This window comes from Bufo bufo, chromosome 11 (genome assembly GCF_905171765.1).
Source record: "Bufo bufo chromosome 11, aBufBuf1.1, whole genome shotgun sequence".
Taxonomy (NCBI): domain Eukaryota; kingdom Metazoa; phylum Chordata; class Amphibia; order Anura; family Bufonidae; genus Bufo; species Bufo bufo.
In genome coordinates, this window is record NC_053399.1 from 3,594,108 (window position 1) to 3,617,982 (window position 23,875).

Consider the following 23,875-nt stretch of genomic DNA (forward strand, 5'->3'; position numbering starts at 1 on the left):
GTGTCGGCCTGGGAAGGGAACGGTGGAGGCAGAAGAAGAGAGGGTCCAGGGAAGAAGAGCAGGAAGGTGTCGCCTTCGAAGATCAGGCGACAGGAGCGGTGCCAGAAGGCTAAGGAAGAGGGAACACTGCGGGTGGCAGATGTGATGGTCCCTGCCCCTGGCCGGACGGCTGAGGACCCAAGGGACAGTGAGGTGGACGAGGAGGTCGAAAAACTGCCGAGGGAGGAGATAACATCAGATGCCACAGTTGTGTCCTCTTCATATGGTGAGAGTTTGGATGAGGACTACAAAAAGTGGCTAGAGGGAAAGCGTAAAAAGCGGAGAGAGGAAGGAGGGAGGTAGCCCCCCTCTAGAGTGGGATCCATCTGTACCTCTCAGAGGAAGGCTCGACTGTCTCCCCTCTGATCTTTCCAGCTGGTATCATGGCCTTCAGAACATCTCTCAGGTAAGATCAGGAAAATGGGAGTGATCGGACTCTGGATGATGGGAGTGATTGTGATGCTATTTCCAGTATGGTTTGTGTGATGTGAATCCTCATCCTGTTTCACGGCTCCCACTATTCCCAGTGCATACATGTGAGTTAATGGGCTGTTGCCTTTCTATGGCTCTCTGTTATCAGCCCAGCTTGGCCGTGGCACTGGTTAAATCCTGACTCATGGCCCCGGTGACCAGAAAATGCAGGACATCCACTTTCCTTTTCTGATTTTATTACTTAAATAAAACTCACAATCCAGAGTGAACAATGACACCGCTGAACCACAGGGCGGCGCCATTGGGCTCAACGACCTCCCCCCTCCATATATTCATCTGAGAAGCCGGAAGTCCCGCAGAATCCTCCCGGAGGGTCCTCAGGAAACAGAGGTTGTGGAGAATATACAAATCCTTTACACAACAAAACACTTGCTCCAAGGCTAGGGAGGAAGAAGATGGGGCGCGGGGGGCAGCCCGTCCCATAAATAACAGCAGCAGCTCTCATTTCTCAAAGGAGAACTTCATCCCCAAAGTGGCACTCACCTCTCCATTGCCAATATGACATCCCCGCAGTGTTCAGGTGAAGCCTGTGCCCGGCGTCGCTGGCTGAGTGGCATGGTCACATGTTTCCTGGCAGGCTGAAGCATGGGCCAGTCAGGTAGTGATGCCTGGCACAAGCTTCAGCTGAAGTCATGGGATCTTAGGATTAATAGTGATAAGGTAAGAGAAACTTTGGGGTGGCTGGGCACTAAGACTGTGGTCAGTTTTTTTTTTGGAGTTTCACCTGCTGCACCCAATAAAAAATAAATCTGAAGGAAGTGACAATTTCAACCTGTAAGGTGCACACTATAAAAATAATCATTAGAAATGGCGGCTGATGCACAGACCCCCACACATCGGAGTCTGAAGTACAGAGGGGTCTGGTACATATACGAGGAGTCAGAGAAGACCTGCAACCAGTCCAAGAGTCGAGGACACCATAATGAAGTGCGGGTCCTCCAGTAGTGGGAGATCAATGCACCAGCCACAGACATTGGGTTGGTTTATTAGCTCAGATTTTGGCCTTTAAAAAAAAAAAAAAAAAACTCCTCCGAAATAGTCCAGTATTTATCCGACAAGTCTGTAATAAATAGTGGAATTCCTCGTGGACTGCGCTCTGCTGTGTAAAATAGACATTCAACAAAGACGGAGGAAAAAAATAAAATAATATATGAACCTTGCTTCATGTCCCTTGGAGTTGCCAAGTTGTTGCATATGTCCGGACCAGGCCGCTCTGGTCTCCTGGAAGCCTTTGGGTCAGTCTCTATTCACAGGATGCAGTGATGTCACTGGGGCGGCGGCTGCTGCTGAGCTTCCTGTGGTGGCTGCTCCGGCTGTGGAGGGTCCTGTGGTGCCGGTCGTGGCGCCGGTGTTGGAGGCCTCGGAATGACCTGGGGTTGCCTTTGCCGATAGGCAATAACTGTCCCGAGCAGCAGCGCAATGATGGTCATGAGGTAGAGGTCCCATTCTGGTCCCAGCAGCTGGTCCATATCCACTTGTGACACCATCTCCTTCACCTGAATGAGGGGCAGTTACAGGAAGGTTACTGTATGAAGAGCCCCATCTACTGCACCACACAAGATCTTAAAGGGAAAGCGATCTTCCGATACCTCAAGGAGGCGTCAGCAGATCACATGGTCTCTGATGTCTACAGTGCGCTCACGTGACCGCCAGCTCAGGGTACGTCTTGGCTGGACTGAGGCCATATTTGTTAACGAATTTTGCCAGGGATTTCACCCATTTATTTTCACATGAATATTGTCCATTATACACAGCTGGGGACTACTTTACCCCGAGACAAGATGAATACCCAAACCATACAGCAGCAGAATTGGACCTCGGTATGGGGGTGGGGTAGACTTACAGCTAGTGCCGGTTTCAGAATCTCTCACAATTTCTATATACGTAATCACAAGACGATATTAACGATTATTAGCTCTGCACTTACATTCAGGTCCTGCAGATACTGCAGAGAGTACAGGACGCCAAGTTTACATAGTGCAAGGAAGACTGGGACCTGGGCATCCGGACTAGCCTCAGCCGCCATATCATAGAAGCGCTTAGCAAGATGGATGTCCTGCAGAAGAAGTAACAAGAGAGGAGTATATTACACAAGACATGGCTTATGTAGAATGAAGGGTCTGTGTATCCGCAGCGTACACACCTCGCCCGCAAGACACATAAGTACAAAGAACTACCACCCAACAGATGGCAGAGGTTACAGGTCACTTATCTCACCTGTTTAATGCCCAGGCCTTTCTCATGCATGTAGCCCAGATTAAACATGGCCTGTGCGCTGTGCTGCTGCTCAGATGCCAGGCGGTAATGAATAAAGGCCGTTTCGTAATCTATATCAGTTCCGTAGCCGTAGAAATGGTAATCGCCCAGCTTCAGCCTGGCCACGGTGTACCCTACAAGAGCACAGAACAGAGATGAATGCTTCCGAGTCTCCAGCCACGTGTTCCTGATGGGGGAGCTCTGCAGTGGACGGACTACGCGCTGCTGTTGGCTGCACATCGCTTGAGCTCCAGAGAGAATATTAGTCACATCTAAGCCAAAGCCTAAAATGTGTACCGACCTTGTGCAGCCGCCCGGTTCCAGTGCAGGAGAGCTCTCGGGTACGTCTCATTTTCACCAAACAGACTTGCTTCTTCTGCAGGAGGTAAGGACAAAGAAAGCAAGAATAAAGCGGGGCCTGGAGGGAGTCGGCTAATGTCTATGCCATAATCACCATGTACAAGCTGTGTAATACTACCAGAAGGGGGCGCCCTACTGACAGACTTCGTTCTGATTCATTATTGCAGATAAATGTAAGAATTTAACCCCCCCCCTGCCAAACCAGCATTAAAGGGGTTGTCCCAAGAGAGAGGTTATATTTTCAAACCAGCACCTGGACCTGAATACTTTGGTAATTGCAGATACGACTGAGTAATTCACTGCAATCTCACTGTATAGCGCCACCTGCTGTTTATTTTTTTGCAATTTCTCTGCCCTGCTTACTGAGATGGTCGCACATGCTCAGTTCCATCCTTCAGCTGCCGGATCCATGTGAGGTACAGGGCTGGTTTGTAGAAGGAGGGCGCCATATACTATATTGTGTATAATTTTTTTTTTACATTCTGTATAGGATAACCCTGTTGACTAGTGTGCATCAGGTGCTAAGATTAACACTTTCAGTGTCTCTTACTCTGGTCCAGGATGAAGGCCGCATTACTTTGTGCCACCTCGTATCCCTGCTCGGCCAGTAGCAAGTACTGCACCACAGCGGTGTTGGAGTTTCCGCCCTTGTAGCCATTATATGCAGTCATTAGCCTCTCAGACCATCGGCCGCGTTCACACACGTTCTTAAACAGCTGAAAAAGAAGGAAGGATTTGTCCCAGACCCTCTCAGCCAGCAGGAGGCTGTGTTCACGTGTGGTGCAGCATTTCAGGGGTCACTTACCTCTACTGCAGTTTGGCAAGATCGCAGAACTCCAGTGCCGGTGGCGTGCATCTGCGCCAGGTTGTAGAATGCCAAAATGTGACCTCCCTGAGAAGCCAGGTTAAAATACTTCAGGGCCTGTTTGTAATCCCTCTTCACTCCGACACCATCTGCAAGCAGACAAAGGGATAGAGGTATTGATCCCCTCAGCAGATGGTAAAAGTCAGGCCAGCATCCCGGCGCACCGCCTTGCCCCATTCCACGTATGTATTTACACCTGGGTTTTTGGTGCATTTTTTGCAGTAAAAATGCCAGCTCCAGACACTAGCTGAAGGTCTAAGGGAAATATGAAACGCAACACACAGGCGTTTTTTACTCCGGGCATTTTTGTACATCAGGTGGCATTTTTTGCATTCATCGCTTCTTTTAAAAAACACAGCAAACTGGAAAACACAGGCGGAAAGGGCCGCAAGTTCATTTGGGATTCACTACAGGGTTGGTCGCCATCTCTGCTTTGCAGCCTCCCTCTCTGGGCACACCAGAACTAGTAACTGGCATCCATGTAGCCCACCTGGCCGCCTTATCCTCAAGCCCCTTTCACACATCCAGTCTAGTCCACACCTGCTGCCAGTGACTTATCCCCAGTCTCTGCACCTGGTACTTACTGTAGTACATAGACCCCAGCTGGAGCTGCCCATCCACCCAACCCTGCTCAGCAGCTTTCTGGAAATACTTCAGCGCCAGATCGTAGTTCTGCAAACATAAGAAAACTTGTGAGTGACGCGCCATCCTGCGGATATCATCACAGATAACGCATGTGCAAAGAGCAGTAATCTGATAACTCACCACAGGAACGCCTCTGCCATACAGATACGCCATCCCCAGACCACTCTGCCCAACCGGGTTCCCCTAGCATTGGAAAGGTATATAAAAACAAAGAATCAGACAGCACAGTGTTTTCATACCGCCACCTAGTGCCCAAGGTCACATTCCCACACCGCCATCTATACTATCTCTACAGTGCGGATAACCCTGCAGCGACAATACATAGTTTTCTTTTCACTATGTGTCAGACTCCGCGCACCCCAGACTCCAGCTGGCAGTGTCATGTATTTATTCGCTGGTATCCACCTGCATACTGACTGCCTCCCATCTCACACCGCAGACTCCAGGAGTATGAACAGTTACCACGTACCATGTCTGCTGCTTTCTTGAAGTATTGAAGGGCCGTCTCATTGCTCTGCCGCACGGTGTCACTGCCTTCAGAATACATCTGGAAGAAAGTGATGTAACACTCTAAGGACCAGTATGCTGCACGGCGACTGCACCTCTGTGCTGCACTACGCGCAGGGAGGGCGACTGCACCTCTGTGCTGCACTACGCGCAGGGAGGGCGACTGCACCTCTGTGCTGCACTACGCGCAGGGAGGGCGACTGCACCTCTGTGCTGCACTACACGCAGGGAGGGCGACTGCACCTCTGTGCTGCACTACGCGCAGGGAGGGCGACTGCACCTCTGTGCTGCACTACGCGCAGGGAGGGCGACTGCACCTCTGTGCTGCACTACGCACAGGGAGGGCGACTGCACCTCTGTGCTGCACTACGCGCAGGGAGGGCGACTGCACCTCTGTGCTGCACTACGCGCAGGGAGGGCGACTGCACCTCTGTGCTGCACTACGCGCAGGGAGGGCGACTGCACCTCTGTGCTGCACTACGCGCAGGGAGGGCGACTGCACCTCTGTGCTGCACTACGCGCAGGGAGGGCGACTGCACCTCTGTGCTGCACTACGCGCAGGGAGGGCGACTGCACCTCTGTGCTGCACTACGCACAGGGAGGGCGACTGCACCTCTGTGCTGCACTACGCGCAGGGAGGGCGACTGCACCTCTGTGCTGCACTACGCGCAGGGAGGGCGACTCCCCGTTTATAGTGCACCATACACGGGGTTAGCCACCAAATATGGCGGAGGACTACTGTTGCTGTTATTCAGATTTTTTTTTTAATATGTTATAATTTCTTATTAAAATGGAGTTGGGTTCAGATTTCCCATTGAACTTATTTGGACACAGTCAGCCGGATCTCATGACGTGGAAACAATCAGAAGGAGAACGCTCACCTTTCCCAGGAAAGCCATGGCATGCGAGTTCCCAGCATTGGCCGCTTGATTGAAGTATTCGAATGCTCTCTGTGTAATCGTCAAATCAGAATCATTAGCTAATGACATTTATAAGAAAAGCTGCAACTAGTGGAAATCATCAGCATAAGCAGCGCCACCGATTACCGCTCGGGTATTACTGACTATTAGACGTACTTTATCGCCTCCATCTTGTGCGTCTAATAGTCCAAATACAGACATTAGAAGCAGGAGACTCTGGGCTTGTCTGACCACTCGATGTGTGAGAGCTCGCGGACTGTCATGGGAGCTGAAGGTTTATTTATTTGGTAAGCATTTAGCCTAAAGGGCCTTTTACAAGAAGGTTCTTTCCACCGATCACCACACAAACAACCAACAGCCGATTGGCCCTTCAAGGCTGTCCACAGGCTTTATCCCTTCCCCTCCTCATGTGGATGAAGCCGTGTAGGACATAGGATGCCGGAGACGGAAATGATTGCTTTACCTGATGGTTTTGTTCTACTCCACGTCCACCATGTAAATGAAGTTGTCCAAGTCCCACCTGGGGAGAACAGATCACTATTACATACAGCTCCACCTGTACAGAACCAGTAGTCACCAGAGAAACAAATAAAGCTGCTGCAGCGCAGGATGTACAGGGTTAATGCCATATTGTGCGTGTGTGTACATATAAATGATATACGTTATACACACACACATACATGTATATATTACACACACAGTCTGTATTATACTCCAGAGCTGCTATCTCAACTTAGAGGTCAGAGATAAAGTACCAAACACTCCCTGCATGTTCACCGTCTGCTCAGAACTTACCACACTAGAGATAAAGGTCATCGCATTTTAGCAGGACCGGCCAACCCTAATCCTAATGCGTACGGGGCCTCCCAACTCCACCCCGACATCAGAGCTCTGCCGACATTTCAACGGCTTAATCCTTTTGTTCATGGAGTGACAAGACGCCACCAGTGCGGTCTGAAAGCGGCTTTCTTCCCTGTCCCATTCAGGACACATGCATGCTTGGCTGAGCTCTGTGTGCATGCGTAAGGGGAAACAGGAGAAGTCTGCCCAACGACAGGTAGAGGTCTACCCCCAAACATACAGATCACTGTTGGCTAAACCAAAGGATTTCATCAGCGCCAGACAAATATTTTATGTGTAGGGGCCTCCGAAATCCTTCCGACAGATGGAGAAAAGGAGGATCTGCAAGCGGAATTTCAATGGTTTATCATTTTGCTCTGGTAGAAGATGAGCCAGAAAGCAGCTTTCTCCATTCTAGTCAATGAAAAGTGGGGGAGTCGGGAGGAACAGGTCTCCGTCAACAGCTGCTGAAGGTGTATGGGCGACCTCTGGGAAGAAGAGCGGTCCTCACATCAGGTCCCATACATGTGATTAAGTACCACCCTCCATTATAGGAGCTCGGCAGGGAAGAGTCTGTCCACAAGCTCATCGACTGCTGCTGAGTGCAGCTCTGGAGTATAATACAGGATGGAACTCAGGATCAGTAATGTATGTACACAGTGACTGCACCAGCAGAATAGTGAGTGCAGCTCTGGAGTATAATACAGGATGGAACTCAGGATCAGTAATGTATGTACACAGTGACTCCACCAGCAGAATAGTGAGTGCAGCTCTGGAGTATAATACAGGATGTAACTCAGGGTCAGTACAGGATAAGTAATGTATGTACACAGTGACTGCACCAGCAGAATAGTGAGTGCAGCTCTGGAGTATAATACAGGATGGAACTCAGGATCAGTAATGTATGTACACAGTGACTGCACCAGCAGAATAGTGAGTGCAGCTCTGGAGTATAATACAGGATATAACAAATTACAATAAAAACATATTTACAATGTGATAAAACTTTATATACAGATGTAAATTTGTTTGGACACTGACCTGAGCCTGGACATCTCCTTTCTCAGCCAGAAACTGGTAGTACTGGATCAGATCTTCCTCCAGCATGCCACTGGCCATACCAGGGTTTTCTAACTCATCAGGCAGGCGAATTCTCTGGACTACTGTCCCTCCGGTGAGAGAAATGTCACTGGCCACTGCAGGAAAGTGGTACAGACAGAAGGTCACATTGATGCTTCCTTGATTGTCACTAGGAGACTTCTACAACTGGTTTAGATATTTCTCATCTAGTACGGATTACCCCCGCAGTGATAGACAGATGCGATATGTACAATTATAGACCTGGAAACTAATTCCGAAGCTTCACAATGATGAGTTTATGGACAGACACTGCAGCTCATATATAGAACACTATGAAAATATTACCATGATTTGCAACCAGCCGGTAATGTGTCAGGGCAGATTCACAGCTTTGCAGAACACCAATCCCAGCCCAGTAGCGATAACCCTGCAAAAACAGAAATGACCACTAAGGCTTCATCCACATGACCATAACTTTGGCCCGTGTCCGATCTGCTTTTTTTGCAGATCACACACAGAAGTCTGCAAAAAATGGAGACAGCACACGGATGTCATTTGCGTGCCATCTGCAGCCGTGTGGCTGTTCTGTAAATCATACAGCATTCCCTTTGAGGCCGTTGCCTTTTTGAGGCATTTCTACTGATGGGAGTGAGAAAACTGCGGACTGCACACGGCCGGGATCCATTATGGCTTTCTAGTGGTTCTACTGCGGCTGTAGCTGGGGACCGTCGATGGCGTCATTACAGAAATACAAGCTGCAGCAGAAGCGCCATCTGCTCATTACATGCGGCACAGTAACCGTGTTCTGCAGAAACAGCACTAGAAAGGATTCCTAGATGCGGTGGCTTCTATCGGAGGAGGATCCCTTGAGGGTCACAGTAGTTGAGTTTACTAAGTGTTGCAGTAAAGCTGAATAAAATAATAATTAGATTAGGTCTGAATATTTGTTGGGGTCCGCAGGCGTTGAAGTCACAGTAGATTTCCCCCTGTGGAATTCCTTCACTTTCATCTGTGATGTGAAGCGTCAGACTGGACTCACCAGAACCATATGTGCAATCAGGTTCCCTCCTAACGCTCCAAACGTGTAATAGACCAGAGCCTGCAACATCCAAAAGTCACATATCAATTCCCACAACATTCAAGGGTTCCCATGAAAAGTATCGGGATAGGCGATAAATATCAGATCCAGAGACCCCAACAACAAGGGATCCTGGAGCCCCCTTTCTAAATGGATCAGTGGTGCATCGCCCATTCACCTCTATGGGACTCAAGTAGTCGCTGCTCCGGCAGTCCCAAGAAGTGAATGGAGCAGTGGACCTCTACATACAGAGAGGAAAGCGCTGGTTCTCTGGATCACTGGGGGTCCCAGTGGTTGGACCCCTACCCTGTGATCAGATATTTATCACCGATCCTTAACTAGAGCCACACAGACAGAGATGAGGAGAGGAAACACTTACCTTGGCCTGGCTGGAGTTCACACCGAGACCAGATGCATAGAGGAAACCCAGAGCCTGAGCAGAGAGAAAAGACATAATGTTACCTGGGAGCATAGAACAATACATCAAGGCTGCCTTATCATTCCGAGAGAAATTAGATTGTGAGCTTTTGGGGCTAGAACAGATTTCCCTGGTCTTTAGATACTTATCTTCAGGTCATCAATGTCTGAACAATGGGAAGGTGGGTAATGGGTTAACACTGTCAGCAATCAGCTGTTTGAAGAGGCTGCAGCGCTCCAGTGACTGCTGCAGCCTCCTCACAGCTGACTAAGCACAGCGCCATACACTGGATGGTGGTTATTTTTGGTATTGCAGCTCAGACCCATTCACTTAAATGGTACTAAGCTACACATAGGCCATGTGACAGATGACCCTGACATCACCGCCATAGTAAGAGACAGGAGCACCGCGGCCTCTTCAGACATCTGATCGTCAGGGGTGCTAGGGGTCAGACACGTCATTAATATTCTACTCCCAGAAAACCCCTTTAACCCGTTAGTAAAGCCTGCGATACTGGTTTCCTTTGAAGCGTTTCCAGGAATATTTATTTCGGGTACATCCGTCGCAGCACGTTCACAAATCTCCACACTTTGTCTTTGTAGCTTCAATTATTACACGCTGCTATTAATCCCAGGATCTGGTGTACTTACCATCTGCCCTCGAGGGGATCCCTGCTCAGTCAACTTCTCGAGAAGAGCCTTGGCGGAGGGGATATCCTGCTTCAGGGGGTCCCCAAATAACAATGCATAGGCCACCTTCTCCATGGCTTTAATGTGATTCATGTCAGCTGCTCTCAGGAAATAGTGGAACGCCCTGCGGAGGAGAGCGAACAGTGAGAACCAACAGGACAGGAGAAGAGCGGGGAGCAGAGAATACCGGGGTGCAGTACATACTCCCTCCTCTGTGACCTCTTTGTGCTCTCGTTCAGTATCTTCATCCCCTGCTGGTACAGCTCGTCTGCTTCCTGCATCTGCCGCCTTTGGGTGGCTTGTTCCTCCGCTGGAAGACATTAAATATAGACAAGAGATATCAATCCCTGCCATGTACACGTATGAAGACGCCACCGCCGCGAACACGTATGAAGACGCCACCGCCGTGTACACGTATGAAGACGCCACCACCATTGGTAAATTATAGAACAATGAATTATCCTCCTGTCAGTATTGTGGATAACATAGTACTCCGTACCGTAGATCAGAGGATTTACAGCACAAAGTCAATGGAAAGAAAAACAATAAAAGGAAGAAATAAAGAAACCAAGTGCAATTAGTTCTGTAATTTACCAGTGACGATACTCGGCTCTCGTGTTGCTACTGATGTTTTTCTTTTATTGTTAAAATCATTAAAAACGTATACAAACAAACAGAAAAAACAAAACAAAAAACAACAACACATGTATGAAGACACCGTGTCCATGTCCACGTATGAAGACACCGTGTCCATGTACATGTATGAAGACACCGTGTCCCTCTACATGTATGAAGACACCGTGTCCCTGTACATGTATGAAGACACCGTGTTCCTGTACATGTATGAAGACACCGTGTCCCTGTACATGTATGAAGACACCGTGTCCCTGTACATGTATGAAGACACCGTGTCCCTGTCCATGTATGAAGACACCGTGTCCATGTATGAAGACACCGTGTCCATGTACATGTATGAAGACATTCCGTTCTAATACACATAAAACCTGAAGACACCGTGTCCCTGTACATGTATGAAGACACCGTGTCCCTGTACATGTATGAAGACACCGTGTCCCTGTACATGTATGAAGACACCGTGTCCATGTCCACGTATGAAGACACCGTGTCCCTGTCCATGTATGAAGACACCGTGTCCCTGTACATGTATGAAGACACCGTGTCCCTGTACATGTATGAAGACACCGTGTCCCTGTACATGTATGAAGACACCGTGTCCATGTATGAAGACATTCCGTTCTAATACACATAAAACCCGGCATTAATGTAAGGATCCTCAGCGGGCACTTACTTTCACAGAAGCCCCATCTCAAGTCGCTCTTGTAATCGTAGGTGGTGGCGCACCATAGCCTCCCATCCTCCCGTCCGTCTGATGTGCACTCGTCATATTCCTTTTCCATGAAGAGGAAGGGAAAGTGACACAGCGCTCCCTCTGACGTCCCCCCGATAGCGGTGATCCCTGAGGGGAGACAAATTAGTGACAAATCTCAGAACCTTCCAGCACAGCATGTAAGGGTACGGTATGTGGAATACGAGTGGAGGCCACGTCCGCACCCCCTGCAGATGACCGGATGGGTACGGTATGTGGAATACGAGTGGAGACCATTTCTTCACCCTCTGCAGATGACAGGATAGGTACGGTATGTGGGATACGAGTGGAGGCCACGTCCGCACCCCCTGCAGATGACCGGATGGGTACGGTATGTGGGATACGAGTGGAGGCCACGTCCGCACCCCGTGCAGATGACAGGATGGGTACGGTATGTGGGATACGAGTGGAGGCCACGTCCGCACCCTCTGCAGATGACAGGATGGGTACGGTATGTGGGATACGAGTGGAGGCCACGTCCGCACCCTCTGCAGATGACAGGATGGGTACGGTATGTGGGATACGAGTGGAGGCCACGTCCGCACCCCCTGCAGATGACAGGATGGGTACGGTATGTGGGATACGAGTGGAGGCCACGTCCGCACCCCCTGCAGATGACAGGATGGGTACGGTATGTGGGATAAGAGTGGAGGCCACGTCCGCACCCCCTGCAGATGACCGGATGGGTACGGTATGTGGGATACGAGTGGAGGCCACGTCCGCACCCCCTGCAGATGACCGGATGGGTACGGTATGTGGGATACGAGTGGAGGCCACGTCCGCACCCTCTGCAGATGACAGGATGGGTACGGTATGTGGGATACGAGTGGAGGCCACGTCCGCACCCTCTGCAGATGACAGGATGGGTACGGTATGTGGGATACGAGTGGAGGCCACGTCCGCACCCCCTGCAGATGACAGGATGGGTACGGTATGTGGGATACGAGTGGAGGCCACGTCCGCACCCCCTGCAGATGACAGGATGGGTACGGTATGTGGGATACGAGTGGAGGCCACGTCCGCACCCCCTGCAGATGACCGGATGGGTACGGTATGTGGGATACGAGTGGAGGCCACGTCCGCACCCCCTGCAGATGACCGGATGGGTACGGTATGTGGGATACGAGTGGAGGCCACGTCCGCACCCCCTGCAGATGACAGGATGGGTACGGTATGTGGGATACGAGTGGAGGCCACGTCCGCACCCCCTGCAGATGACCGGATGGGTAGGGTATGTGGGATATGAGTGGAGGCCACATCCGCACCCCCTGCAGATGACAGGATGGGTAGGGTATGTGGGATATGAGTGGAGGCCACGTCCGCACCCCCTGCAGATGACAGGATGGGTAGGGTATGTGGGATATGAGTGGAGGCCACGTCCGCACCCCCTGCAGATGACAGGATGGGTAGGGTATGTGGGATATGAGTGGACGACATGTCTGCCCCCAGAATCTGTGGTTCTAATCATTTCATCTGTGTAAATCCTGCACAGCTTTCGGCCTCTTGTAGGTAACCCTTCAGATTTCACCTCCTTCACGGTTTCAGACGCTTTATGGTCACAGTTTGTTTACAGGAACGTTCACCGTGGGCCAATGAGCTCGAGGGGAAATGGTGACGTGGACGACACCTGCCAGCCATGAGGGCGTGCACACTGCGGGGACAGCTGGAGGTTTCACATAGACATCTGGATGGTGCCAGTGCCCTGAACCGTGATAAGCGGCGGCCACGGACACTGCGCGAATGGGGTGGGGGGGGGGGGGGAAAGCGGGGGATTAACCTGTGAGAATCTTAAAGGGAAACCCCAGCAAAAACCAGGCCTCAAACATGAATGGAGGGCTGCTGCACTGGCCAGCAGGGAGGGGGCGGTGAAGAGCTTGTGCTAGTCTTAAAGGGGTTGTGGCCCCATTAAATGTAATTCAGCAAGAAAAACGAGTCACTTGTCATTTATTTTCTGTTACAATAATGCTACAGTTGTAAGAGATTCTCTTTACGTCATTACAATGGCGCCCCCTGGTGTTTCATCTGTACGGTAATGTCCACCTATGATCAATTTCAACTGCCACCAGCCAGATCTATTAACAGCTGTGACAGTTACAGGTGGAGATCTGCAGCAGGAAGGACACTCCCCTGAGCTGTGATCTGGACAGAGCTGCAGCAGGAAGGACACACTCTCCTGAGCTGTGATCTGGACAGAGCTGCAGCAGGAAGGACACTCCCCTGAGCTGTGATCTGGACAGATCTGCAGCAGGAAGGACACTCCCCTGAGCTGTGATCTGGACAGAGCTGCAGCAGGAAGGACACACTCTCCTGAGCTGTGATCTGGACAGAGCTGCAGCAGGAAGGACACTCCCCTGAGCTGTGATCTGGACAGAGCTGCAGCAGGAAGGACACGCCTCCTGAGCTACTGGCCTAAAGAAAATCTAGCAGAGCAGTGAGTGGGGATCTCTGAGTACAAGGCTTTTGTCATGTACCCCCTTCAGAACCCCCTATAATAATACAACCAGCGGGATGAGCAGGTGTGAACAATGCCGAGATGGCGGCCAGATTGCTCTTCAACAAACTTCCCAGAAACAAAGGGAAGACACAGCGACGCGGAGGCTTCATTCACGGCAGTGGAGGGTTCCTGTGTTTATGATCCACGGAGGGCGACAAATACGGACCCAGATGCTCCAGTGTGAATGAGGCCTCCAGCTTATTACTTTGCAGCGCTCTTTGCCGATTTTTATACAGAATATAAAATTGCTGCAGCGGACAACAGGCGGAGCAGCCATTCTGGTCGTCTGCTTTGTTTTACTGGTTCAGTAAAAAACAATATAGCGGCCGCGCTCCCTGTTATCACTCCTGCAAAAATGACCGATAAAAAAGAAAAAAAAGGAGAAAAGACAAGGGCCCAGCTCCCACCACCATCGGCAGGACAAGGGCCCAGCTCCCACCACCATCGGCAGGACAAGGGCCAGGCTCCCCCCCCCCTCCGCCACCGGCAGGACAAGGGCCAGGCTCCCGCCCCCCACCGCCACCAGCGGCAGGACAAGGGCCAGGCTCCCCCCCTTCCCCACCGCCACCAGCGGCAGGACAAGCGCCGAGTGGAGGACATGCTCTAATGTAACATTCAAGAGTCTGGGAAAGCTGTACCTGATGTTTGGATGTCTGCTTTGTCCACCTCCCTCTTCGTCTCCTGCTCCTCTGGGGCCCCGGAGCCCCCCTCCAGGCTGTCTGTGTTGTCCAAGAAGGTGACGGTTTGTGTTGTTGGCTCGGACTCATCCTGTGGAGTTTCCTGATCCGGATTCAGGGGTGCAAGGGTCTGGGGGTTCTCCACAGCCTCCCGGCTGTCCTGGGGTACCTCCTCATTCTCTGTCCAGCCCTCAACATCCGGCTCCTCATCCCGCGACTGATCTCCTGTGGGGTAATGCGGCTCCGCAATCTCCTGGTAATGAGGGGCCACAGTCAGGATAACGGACAGCAGAGGTTAGGGGTAATAGGAGTTGTGGGGCAGCACAAGAGGCGAAGATCTCACTGACAGATGGAGCAGAACCACGGCACTAAGAATGATGTCATCGTCGAGCCAGACCCCGCCCCCTGCGCCATATAACACTGTACAATTATATCACATAGAAACTCAACATATGGGGGCCCCGCAGCATGGGGAATACTCACCAGGGTCTCATCATCATCATCATCTCCATCATCTGCAAGAGAAAGCAAAATCCTGTCAGTCACTGCAGGGTACTGCCCCTCCGACACCTGGAGCCCCCCAGTGCATGCCGGACCCCTGGATCTTGTCAGGACGTCTTCTCTTATCAGTCAAGAATGTCCCTCAACTTCGTCTCCCTCCTCTTCTCCTGTAGGTTTCTCCCCCCCCCCCATCATCTTCTCCCGTAGGTCTAGCCCCTCTTCTTGCTCTCCCGTAGGTCTAGCCCCTCTTCTTCTTCTTCTTCTCCCCTAGGTCTAGCCCCTCTTCTTCTTCTTCTCCCCTAGGTCTAGCCCCTCTTCTTTTTCTTCTTCTTCTCCCCTAGGTCTAGCCCCTCTTCTTCTTCTTCTCCCCTAGGTCTAGCCCCTCTTCTTCTTCTTCTTCTTCTCCCCTAGGTCTAGCCCCTCTTCTTCTTCTTCTTCTTCTCCCCTAGGTCTAGCCCCTCTTCTTCTTCTTCTTCTTCTCCCCTAGGTCTAGCCCCTCTTCTTCTTCTTCTTCTTCTTCTCCCCTAGGTCTAGCCCCTCTTCTTCTTCTTCTTCTCCCCTAGGTCTAGCCCCTCTTCTTCTTCTTCTTCTTCTCCCCTAGGTCTAGCCCCTCTTCTTCTTCTTCTCCCCTAGGTCTAGCCCCTCTTCTTCTTCTTCTTCTTCTCCCCTAGGTCTAGCCCCTCTTCTTCTTCTTCTTCTTCTTCTCCCCTAGGTCTAGCCCCTCTTCTTCTTCTTCTTCTTCTTCTCCCCTAGGTCTAGCCCCTCTTCTTCTTCTTCTTCTCCCCTAGGTCTAGCCCCTCTTCTTCTTCTTCTTCTCCCCTAGGTCTAGCCCCTCTTCTTCTTCTTCTTCTTCTCCCCTAGGTCTAGCCCCTCTTCTTCTTCTTCTTCTTCTCCCCTAGGTCTAGCCCCTCTTCTTCTTCTTCTTCTTCTTCTTCTTCTCCCCTAGGTCTAGCCCCTCTTCTTCTTCTTCTTCTTCTTCTCCCCTAGGTCTAGCCCCTCTTCTTCTTCTCCTGTAGGTCTAGCCCCTCTTCTTCTTCTCCTGTAGGTCTAGCCCCTCTTCTTCTTCTCCTGTAGGTCTAGCCCCTCTTCTTCTCCTTCTCCTGTAGGTCTAGCCCCTCTTCTTCTTCTCCTGTAGGTCTAGCCCCTCTTCTTCTTCTCCTGTAGGTCTAGCCCCTCTTCTTCTCCTTCTCCTGTAGGTCTAGCCCCTCTTCTTCTCCTTCTCCTGTAGGTCTAGCCCCTCTTCTTCTTCTCCTGTAGGTCTAGCCCCTCTTCTTCTCCTTCTCCTGTAGGTCTAGCCCCTCTTCTTCTCCTTCTCCTGTAGGTCTAGCCCCTCTTCTTCTCCTTCTCCTGTAGGTCTAGCCCCTCTTCTTCTCCTTCTCCTGTAGGTCTAGCCCCTCTTCTTCTTCTCCTGTAGGTCTAGCCCCTCTTCTTCTCCTTCTCCTGTAGGTCTAGCCCCTCTTCTTCTCCTTCTCCTGTAGGTCTAGCCCCTCTTCTTCTTCTCCTGTAGGTCTAGCCCCTCTTCTTCTCCTTCTCCTGTAGGTCTAGCCCCTCTTCTTCTTGTCCCGTAGGTCTAGCCCCTCTTCTTCTTCTCCTCTAGGTCTAGCCCCTCTTCTTCTTGTCCCGTAGGTCTAGCCCCTCTTCTTCTTCTCCTGTAGGTCTAGCCCCTCTTCTCCTCTCAGTCTCCCCCCCTCTTCTGTAAGTCTTTCGTCTGTCAGCCCCGGATTCTCCGTCACTTACCGGCCGCAGTCTGTGAGATCCCGCACCCGAGCAGCGCCGTTATGACGCCGCAGTAAAGGCCCAGAAGCAGCAGAGCCTGTACCGTGCGGCCCCCCATTCTTCCGCGGACCTGACCCCGCAGTGAACTGACTGACAGCCCGTGGCTCCAGCTGCGGCCTAAACCAGAACCCGGCGCCCACCTAGCAAAGACTCGGACGAATCAGAAACCTCGGCTCTTCCACCTGGACCAATCATGAAGCGTGAACTGCACGCCAGCCAATCAGACGAGGCGGGAGGGAGTTCCGGGCGAGGAGTTTCGTCAGTTAGCTCAGCGACATGGCCCTCTCTGATTGGCTGCTACGTGAGATAGTAAACAAACTACAATTCCCGGCAGTACCTGCCGTCTCCGCACTACATAGGGTTCATGGGAAATGTAGTTTCAATGAAGAATTCTGTAAAGCCAGAATTATGTAACGTGCAGTCAGGGACACAGTAGTCACCCGGCGCCGGTGATCACTATACTGTGGAGATTATTTTTATATAGGTGCAAATAACGTGCAGCAAACATGAGGAAAGTAGAGGCTTTGCCCAACCGACCAGTCTGATGTTTATACGTCCATTATTAGGTGTGATTGAAGCCTGTGGCGCCGCCCTGTGGTCTTCTGCGGAAGTTCATGTCAAACAATCAGAATTCTGGGGGGATTCAGAGCTGAGATCTGGTGGGTCCTAATGACCACTACAGAACCTGTAATGTAAACTCCACCATTAGAGGAGGCGAAGAGATCAGATGTAGTCTCTCAGCACAGCAGTCTCTTAGTATGCCAGTCTCTGACTACAGCAGTCTCTTAGTATGCCAGTCTCTCAGCACAGCAGTCTCTTAGTATGCCAGTCTCTGACTACAGCAGTCTCTTAGTATGCCAGTCTCTGACTACAGCAGTCTCTTAGTATGCCAGTCTCTCAGCACAGCAGTCTCTTAGTATGCCAGTCTCTGACTACAGCAGTCTCTTAGTATGCCAGTCTCTGACTACAGCAGTCTCTTAGTATGCCAGTCTCTCAGCACAGCAGTCTCTTAGTATGCCAGTCTCTGACTACAGCAGTCTCTTAGTATGCCAGTCTCTGACTACAGCAGTCTCTTAGTATGCCAGTCTCTGACTACAGCAGTCTCTTACTTCAGCAGTCTCTCAGCACAGCAGTCTCTTTCTACAGCAGTCTCTTAGTATGCCAGTCTCTTACTTCAGCAGTCTCTTAGTATGCCAGTCTCTTACTACAGCAGTCTCTCAGCACAGCAGCCTCTTAGTATGCCAGTCTCTCAGCACAGAAGTCTCTTACTACAGCAGTCTCCTAGTATGCCAGTCTCTTACTACAGCGGCCTCTTAGTATGCCAGTCTCTCAGCACAGCAGTCTCTTAGTATGCCAGTCTCTTACTACAGCAGTCTCTTACTACAGCAGTCTCTCTGCACAGCAGTCTCTTAGTATGCCAGTCTCTTACTACATCAGTCTCTTAGTATGCTAGTCTCTTACTACAGCAGTCTCTCTGCACAGCAGTCTCTTAGTATGCCAGTCTCTCAGCACAGCAGTCTCTTAGTATGCCACTCTCTTACTACAGCAGTCTCTCAGCACAGCAGTCTCTCAGCACAGCAGTCTCTTAGTATGCCAGTCTCTGACTACAGCAGTCTCTCAGCACAGCAGTCTCTTAGTATGCCACTCTCTTACTACAGCAGTCTCTGACTACAGCAGTCTCTCAGTATGCCAGTCTCTTACTACAGCAGTCTCTTACTACAGCAGTCTCTTAGTATGCCAGTCTCTTACTACAGCGGTCTCTTAGAATGCCAGTCTCTTACTACAGCAGTCTCTCAGCACAGCAGTCTTTTAGTATGCCACTCTCTTACTACAGCAGTCTCTTAGTATGCCAGTCTCTTACTACAGCAGTCTCTTAGTATGCCAGTCTCTTACTACAGCAGTCTCTTAGTATACCAGTCTCTTACTACAGCAGTCTCTTAGTATACCAGTCTCTTACTACAGCAGTCTCTTAGTATGCCAGTCTCTTACTACAGCAGTCTCTCAGCACAGCAGTCTCTTAGTATGCCACTCTCTTACTACAGCAGTCTCTCAGCACAGCAGCCTCTTAGTATGCCACTCTCTTACTACAGCAGTCTCTTAGTATGCCAGTCTCTTACTACAGCAGTCTCTTAGTATGCCAGTCTCTTACTACAGCAGTCTCTTAGTATGCCAGTCTCACAGCACAGCAGTCTCTTAGTATGCCAGTCTCTTACTACAGCAGTCTCTCAGCACAGCAGTCTCTTACTACAGCAGTCTCTTAGTATGCCAGTCTCTTACTACAGCAGTCTCTTAATATGCCAGTCTCTTAGAATGCCAGTCTCTTACTACAGCAGTCTCTTAGTATGTCAGTCTCTTAGTATGCCAGTCTCTTACTATAGCAGTCTCTTAGTATGCCAGTCTCTTACTACAGCAGTCTCTTAATATGCCAGTCTCTTAGTATGCCAGTCTCTTACTACAGCAGTCTCTTAGTATGCCAGTCTCTCAGCACAGCAGTCTCTCAGCACAGCAGCCTCTTAGTATGCCAGTCTCTTACTACAGCAGTCTCTTAGTATGCCAGTCTCTTACTACAGCAGTCTCTTAGTATGCCAGTCTCTTACTACAGCAGTCTCTTAGTATGCCAGTCTCTCAGCACAGCAGTCTCTTAGTATGCCAGTCTCTCAGCACAGCAGTCTCTTAGTATGCCAGTCTCTCAGCACAGCAGTCTCTTAGTATGCCAGTCTCTCAGCACAGCAGTCTCTTAGTATGCCAGTCTCTCAGCACAGCAGTCTCTCAGCACAGCAGTCTCTCAGCACAGCAGTCTCTTAGTATGCCAGTCTCTCAGCACAGCAGTCTCTTAGTATGCCAGTCTCTCAGCACAGCAGTCTCTCAGCACAGCAGTCTCTTAGTATGCCAGTCTCTCAGCACAGCAGTCTCTTAGTATGCCAGTCTCTCAGCACAGCAGTCTCTCAGCACAGCAGTCTCTTGGTATGCCAGTCTCTCAGCACAGCAGTCTCTCAGCACAGCAGTCTCTCAGCACAGCAGTCTCTTAGTATGCCAGTCTCTCAGCACAGCAGTCTCTTAGTATGCCAGTCTCTCAGCACAGCAGTCTCTCAGCACAGCAGTCTCTTGGTATGCCAGTCTCTCAGCACAGCAGTCTCTCAGCACAGCAGTCTCTCAGCACAGCAGTCTCTTAGTATGCCAGTCTCTCAGCACAGCAGTCTCTTAGTATGCCAGTCTCTCAGCACAACAGTCTCTCAGCACAGCAGTCTCTTAGTATGCCAGTCTCTCAGCACAGCAGTCTCTTAGTATGCCAGTCTCTCAGCACAGCAGTCTCTTAGTATGCCAGTCTCTCAGCACAGCAGTCTCTCAGCACAGCAGTCTCTTAGTATGCCAGTCTCTCAGCACAGCAGTCTCTCAGCACAGCAGTCTCTTAGTATGCCAGTCTCTCAGCACAGCAGTCTCTTAGTATGCCAGTCTCTCAGCACAGCAGTCTCTTAGTATGCCAGTCTCTCAGCACAGCAGTCTCTCAGCACAGCAGTCTCTTAGTATGCCAGTATCTCAGCACAGCAGTCTCTCAGCACAGCAGTCTCTTAGTATGCCAGTCTCTCAGCACAGCAGTCTCTCAGCACAGCAGTCTCTTAGTATGCCAGTCTCTCAGCACAGCAGTCTCTCAGCACAGCAGTCTCTTAGTATGCCAGTCTCTCAGCACAGCAGTCTCTTAGTATGCCAGTCTCTCAGCACAGCAGTCTCTTAGTATGCCAGTCTCTCAGCACAGCAGTCTCTTAGTATGCCAGTCTCTCAGCACAGCAGTCTCTTAGTATGCCAGTCTCTCAGCACAGCAGTCTCTTAGTATGCCAGTCTCTCAGCACAGCAGTCTCTTAGTATGCCAGTCTCTCAGCACAGCAGTCTCTCAGCACAGCAGTCTCTTAGTATGCCAGTCTCTCAGCACAGCAGTCTCTTAGTATGCCAGTCTCTTAGCACAGCAGTCTCTTAGTATGCCAGTATCTCAGCACAGCAGTCTCTCAGCACAGCAGTCTCTTAGTATGCCAGTCTCTCAGCACAGCAGTCTCTTAGTATGCCAGTATCTCAGCACAGCAGTCTCTCAGCACAGCAGTCTCTTAGTATGCCAGTCTCTCAGCACAGCAGTCTCTCAGCACAGCAGTCTCTTAGTATGCCAGTCTCTCAGCACAGCAGTCTCTCAGCACAGCAGTCTCTTAGTATGCCAGTCTCTCAGCACAGCAGTCTCTTAGTATGCCAGTCTCTCAGCACAGCAGTCTCTCAGCACAGCAGTCTCTTAGTATGCCAGTCTCTCAGCACAGCAGTCTCTTAGTATGCCAGTCTCTCAGCACAGCAGTCTCTCAGCACAGCAGTCTCTTAGTATGCCAGTCTCTCAGCACAGCAGTCTCTTAGTATGCCAGTCTCTCAGCACAGCAGTCTCTTAGTATGCCAGTCTCTCAGCACAGCAGTCTCTCAGCACAGCAGTCTCTTAGTATGCCAGTATCTCAGCACAGCAGTCTCTCAGCACAGCAGTCTCTTAGTATGCCAGTCTCTCAGCACAGCAGTCTCTTAGTATGCCAGTCTCTCAGCACAGCAGTCTCTTAGTATGCCAGTCTCTCAGCACAGCAGTCTCTCAGCACAGCAGTCTCTTAGTATGCCAGTCTCTCAGCACAGCAGTCTCTCAGCACAGCAGTCTCTTAGTATGCCAGTCTCTCAGCACAGCAGTCTCTTAGTATGCCAGTCTCTCAGCACAGCAGTCTCTCAGCACAGCAGTCTCTTAGTATGCCAGTCTCTCAGCACAGCAGTCTCTCAGCACAGCAGTCTCTTAGTATGCCAGTCTCTCAGCACAGCAGTCTCTCAGCACAGCAGTCTCTTAGTATGCCAGTCTCTCAGCACAGCAGTCTCTCAGCACAGCAGTCTCTTAGTATGCCAGTCTCTCAGCACAGCAGTCTCTCAGCACAGCAGTCTCTTAGTATGCCAGTCTCTCAGCACAGCAGTCTCTCAGCACAGCAGTCTCTTAGTATGCCAGTCTCTCAGCACAGCAGTCTCTCAGCACAGCAGTCTCTCAGCACAGCAGTCTCTTAGTATGCCAGTCTCTCAGCACAGCAGTCTCTCAGCACAGCAGTCTCTTAGTATGCCAGTCTCTCAGCACAGCAGTCTCTTAGTATGCCAGTCTCTCAGCACAGCAGTCTCTCAGCACAGCAGTCTCTTAGTATGCCAGTCTCTCAGCACAGCAGTCTCTCAGCACAGCAGTCTCTTAGTATGCCAGTCTCTCAGCACAGCAGTCTCTTAGTATGCCAGTCTCTCAGCACAGCAGTCTCTCAGCACAGCAGTCTCTTAGTATGCCAGTCTCTCAGCACAGCAGTCTCTCAGCACAGCAGTCTCTTAGTATGCCAGTCTCTCAGCACAGCAGTCTCTCAGCACAGCAGTCTCTTAGTATGCCAGTCTCTCAGCACAGCAGTCTCTCAGCACAGCAGTCTCTTAGTATGCCAGTCTCTCAGCACAGCAGTCGCTCAGCACAGCAGTCTCTTAGTATGCCAGTCTCTCAGCACAGCAGTCTCTCAGCACAGCAGTCTCTTAGTATGCCAGTCTCTCAGCACAGCAGTCTCTCAGCACAGCAGTCTCTCAGCACAGCAGTCTCTTAGTATGCCAGTCTCTCAGCACAGCAGTCTCTCAGCACAGCAGTCTCTTAGTATGCCAGTCTCTCAGCACAGCAGTCTCTTAGTATGCCAGTCTCTCAGCACAGCAGTCTCTCAGCACAGCAGTCTCTTAGTATGCCAGTCTCTCAGCACAGCAGTCTCTCAGCACAGCAGTCTCTTAGTATGCCAGTCTCTCAGCACAGCAGTCTCTTAGTATGCCAGTCTCTCAGCACAGCAGTCTCTCAGCACAGCAGTCTCTTAGTATGCCAGTCTCTCAGCACAGCAGTCTCTCAGCACAGCAGTCTCTTAGTATGCCAGTCTCTCAGCACAGCAGTCTCTCAGCACAGCAGTCTCTTAGTATGCCAGTCTCTCAGCACAGCAGTCTCTCAGCACAGCAGTCTCTTAGTATGCCAGTCTCTCAGCACAGCAGTCTCTCAGCACAGCAGTCTCTTAGTATGCCAGTCTCTCAGCACAGCAGTCTCTCAGCACAGCAGTCTCTTAGTATGCCAGTCTCTCAGCACAGCAGTCTCTCAGCACAGCAGTCTCTCAGCACAGCAGTCTCTTAGTATGCCAGTCTCTCAGCACAGCAGTCTCTCAGCACAGCAGTCTCTTAGTATGCCAGTCTCTCAGCACAGCAGTCTCTTAGTATGCCAGTCTCTCAGCACAGCAGTCTCTCAGCACAGCAGTCTCTTAGTATGCCAGTCTCTCAGCACAGCAGTCTCTCAGCACAGCAGTCTCTTAGTATGCCAGTCTCTCAGCACAGCAGTCTTACAACTTTTGAAAATCACAAAGAGGGACAATATATACCGGCGCACATCGCGTCAATTTTTTTGATTCTAGGCCACGCCTCTAACTGATTCCACCAGAACTGCAGAATAAGTTCCTTTATTGTTTACAGCGTGTGGGGCCCCGAGAACCCTTTTTTCCTGCGCTTCAATATCCATATAAATATCATCAGATTGTAGATATTCTAAGGTCCACATTACCCCTAATAAGGGAGTTCTGGCCGAATCTACCGGTAGAGACCAGACAGAGTAGTAGGAGACATTTAGTACATTTATTAATGCACATTTAAGCACTTATTCCCCAGGTCAAAAAGAGGGACACTTCGGAGTCTCGGTACTGCGCCTGCACGAGTTTTCTGGCCGCCGACAGGACGAAGGACGGGGCATTTCTAGAAGGTAGACGATGACGTGGGGAGGGGGCGGAACCGTTTGCGGGAGGTTATTTGAGGAT

At 50.7% G+C, this 23,875-nt stretch overlaps 1 protein-coding gene across 1 annotated transcript; it reads right to left on the reverse strand.

Moving 5' to 3' along the window:
- Positions 1-690: 690 nt before the first annotated feature.
- SEL1L (SEL1L adaptor subunit of ERAD E3 ubiquitin ligase) lies at positions 691-17,191 on the reverse strand. The gene is made up of 21 exons (XM_040411188.1): positions 16,986-17,191; positions 15,231-15,262; positions 14,709-15,000; positions 11,499-11,666; positions 10,394-10,499; positions 10,151-10,313; positions 9,462-9,515; positions 9,044-9,103; positions 8,350-8,431; positions 7,966-8,120; positions 6,548-6,604; positions 6,046-6,114; positions 5,127-5,204; positions 4,778-4,840; positions 4,597-4,684; positions 3,953-4,101; positions 3,698-3,863; positions 3,089-3,163; positions 2,749-2,921; positions 2,459-2,587; positions 691-2,027 (listed from the first exon to the last, which is right to left on the reverse strand). The coding sequence occupies exons 1-21, from the start codon at positions 17,080-17,082 to the stop codon at positions 1,797-1,799; spliced, it is 2,487 nt and encodes an 828-aa protein (XP_040267122.1). The 5' UTR covers positions 17,083-17,191; the 3' UTR covers positions 691-1,796.
- Between the last annotated feature and the right edge of the window lie 6,684 nt (positions 17,192-23,875).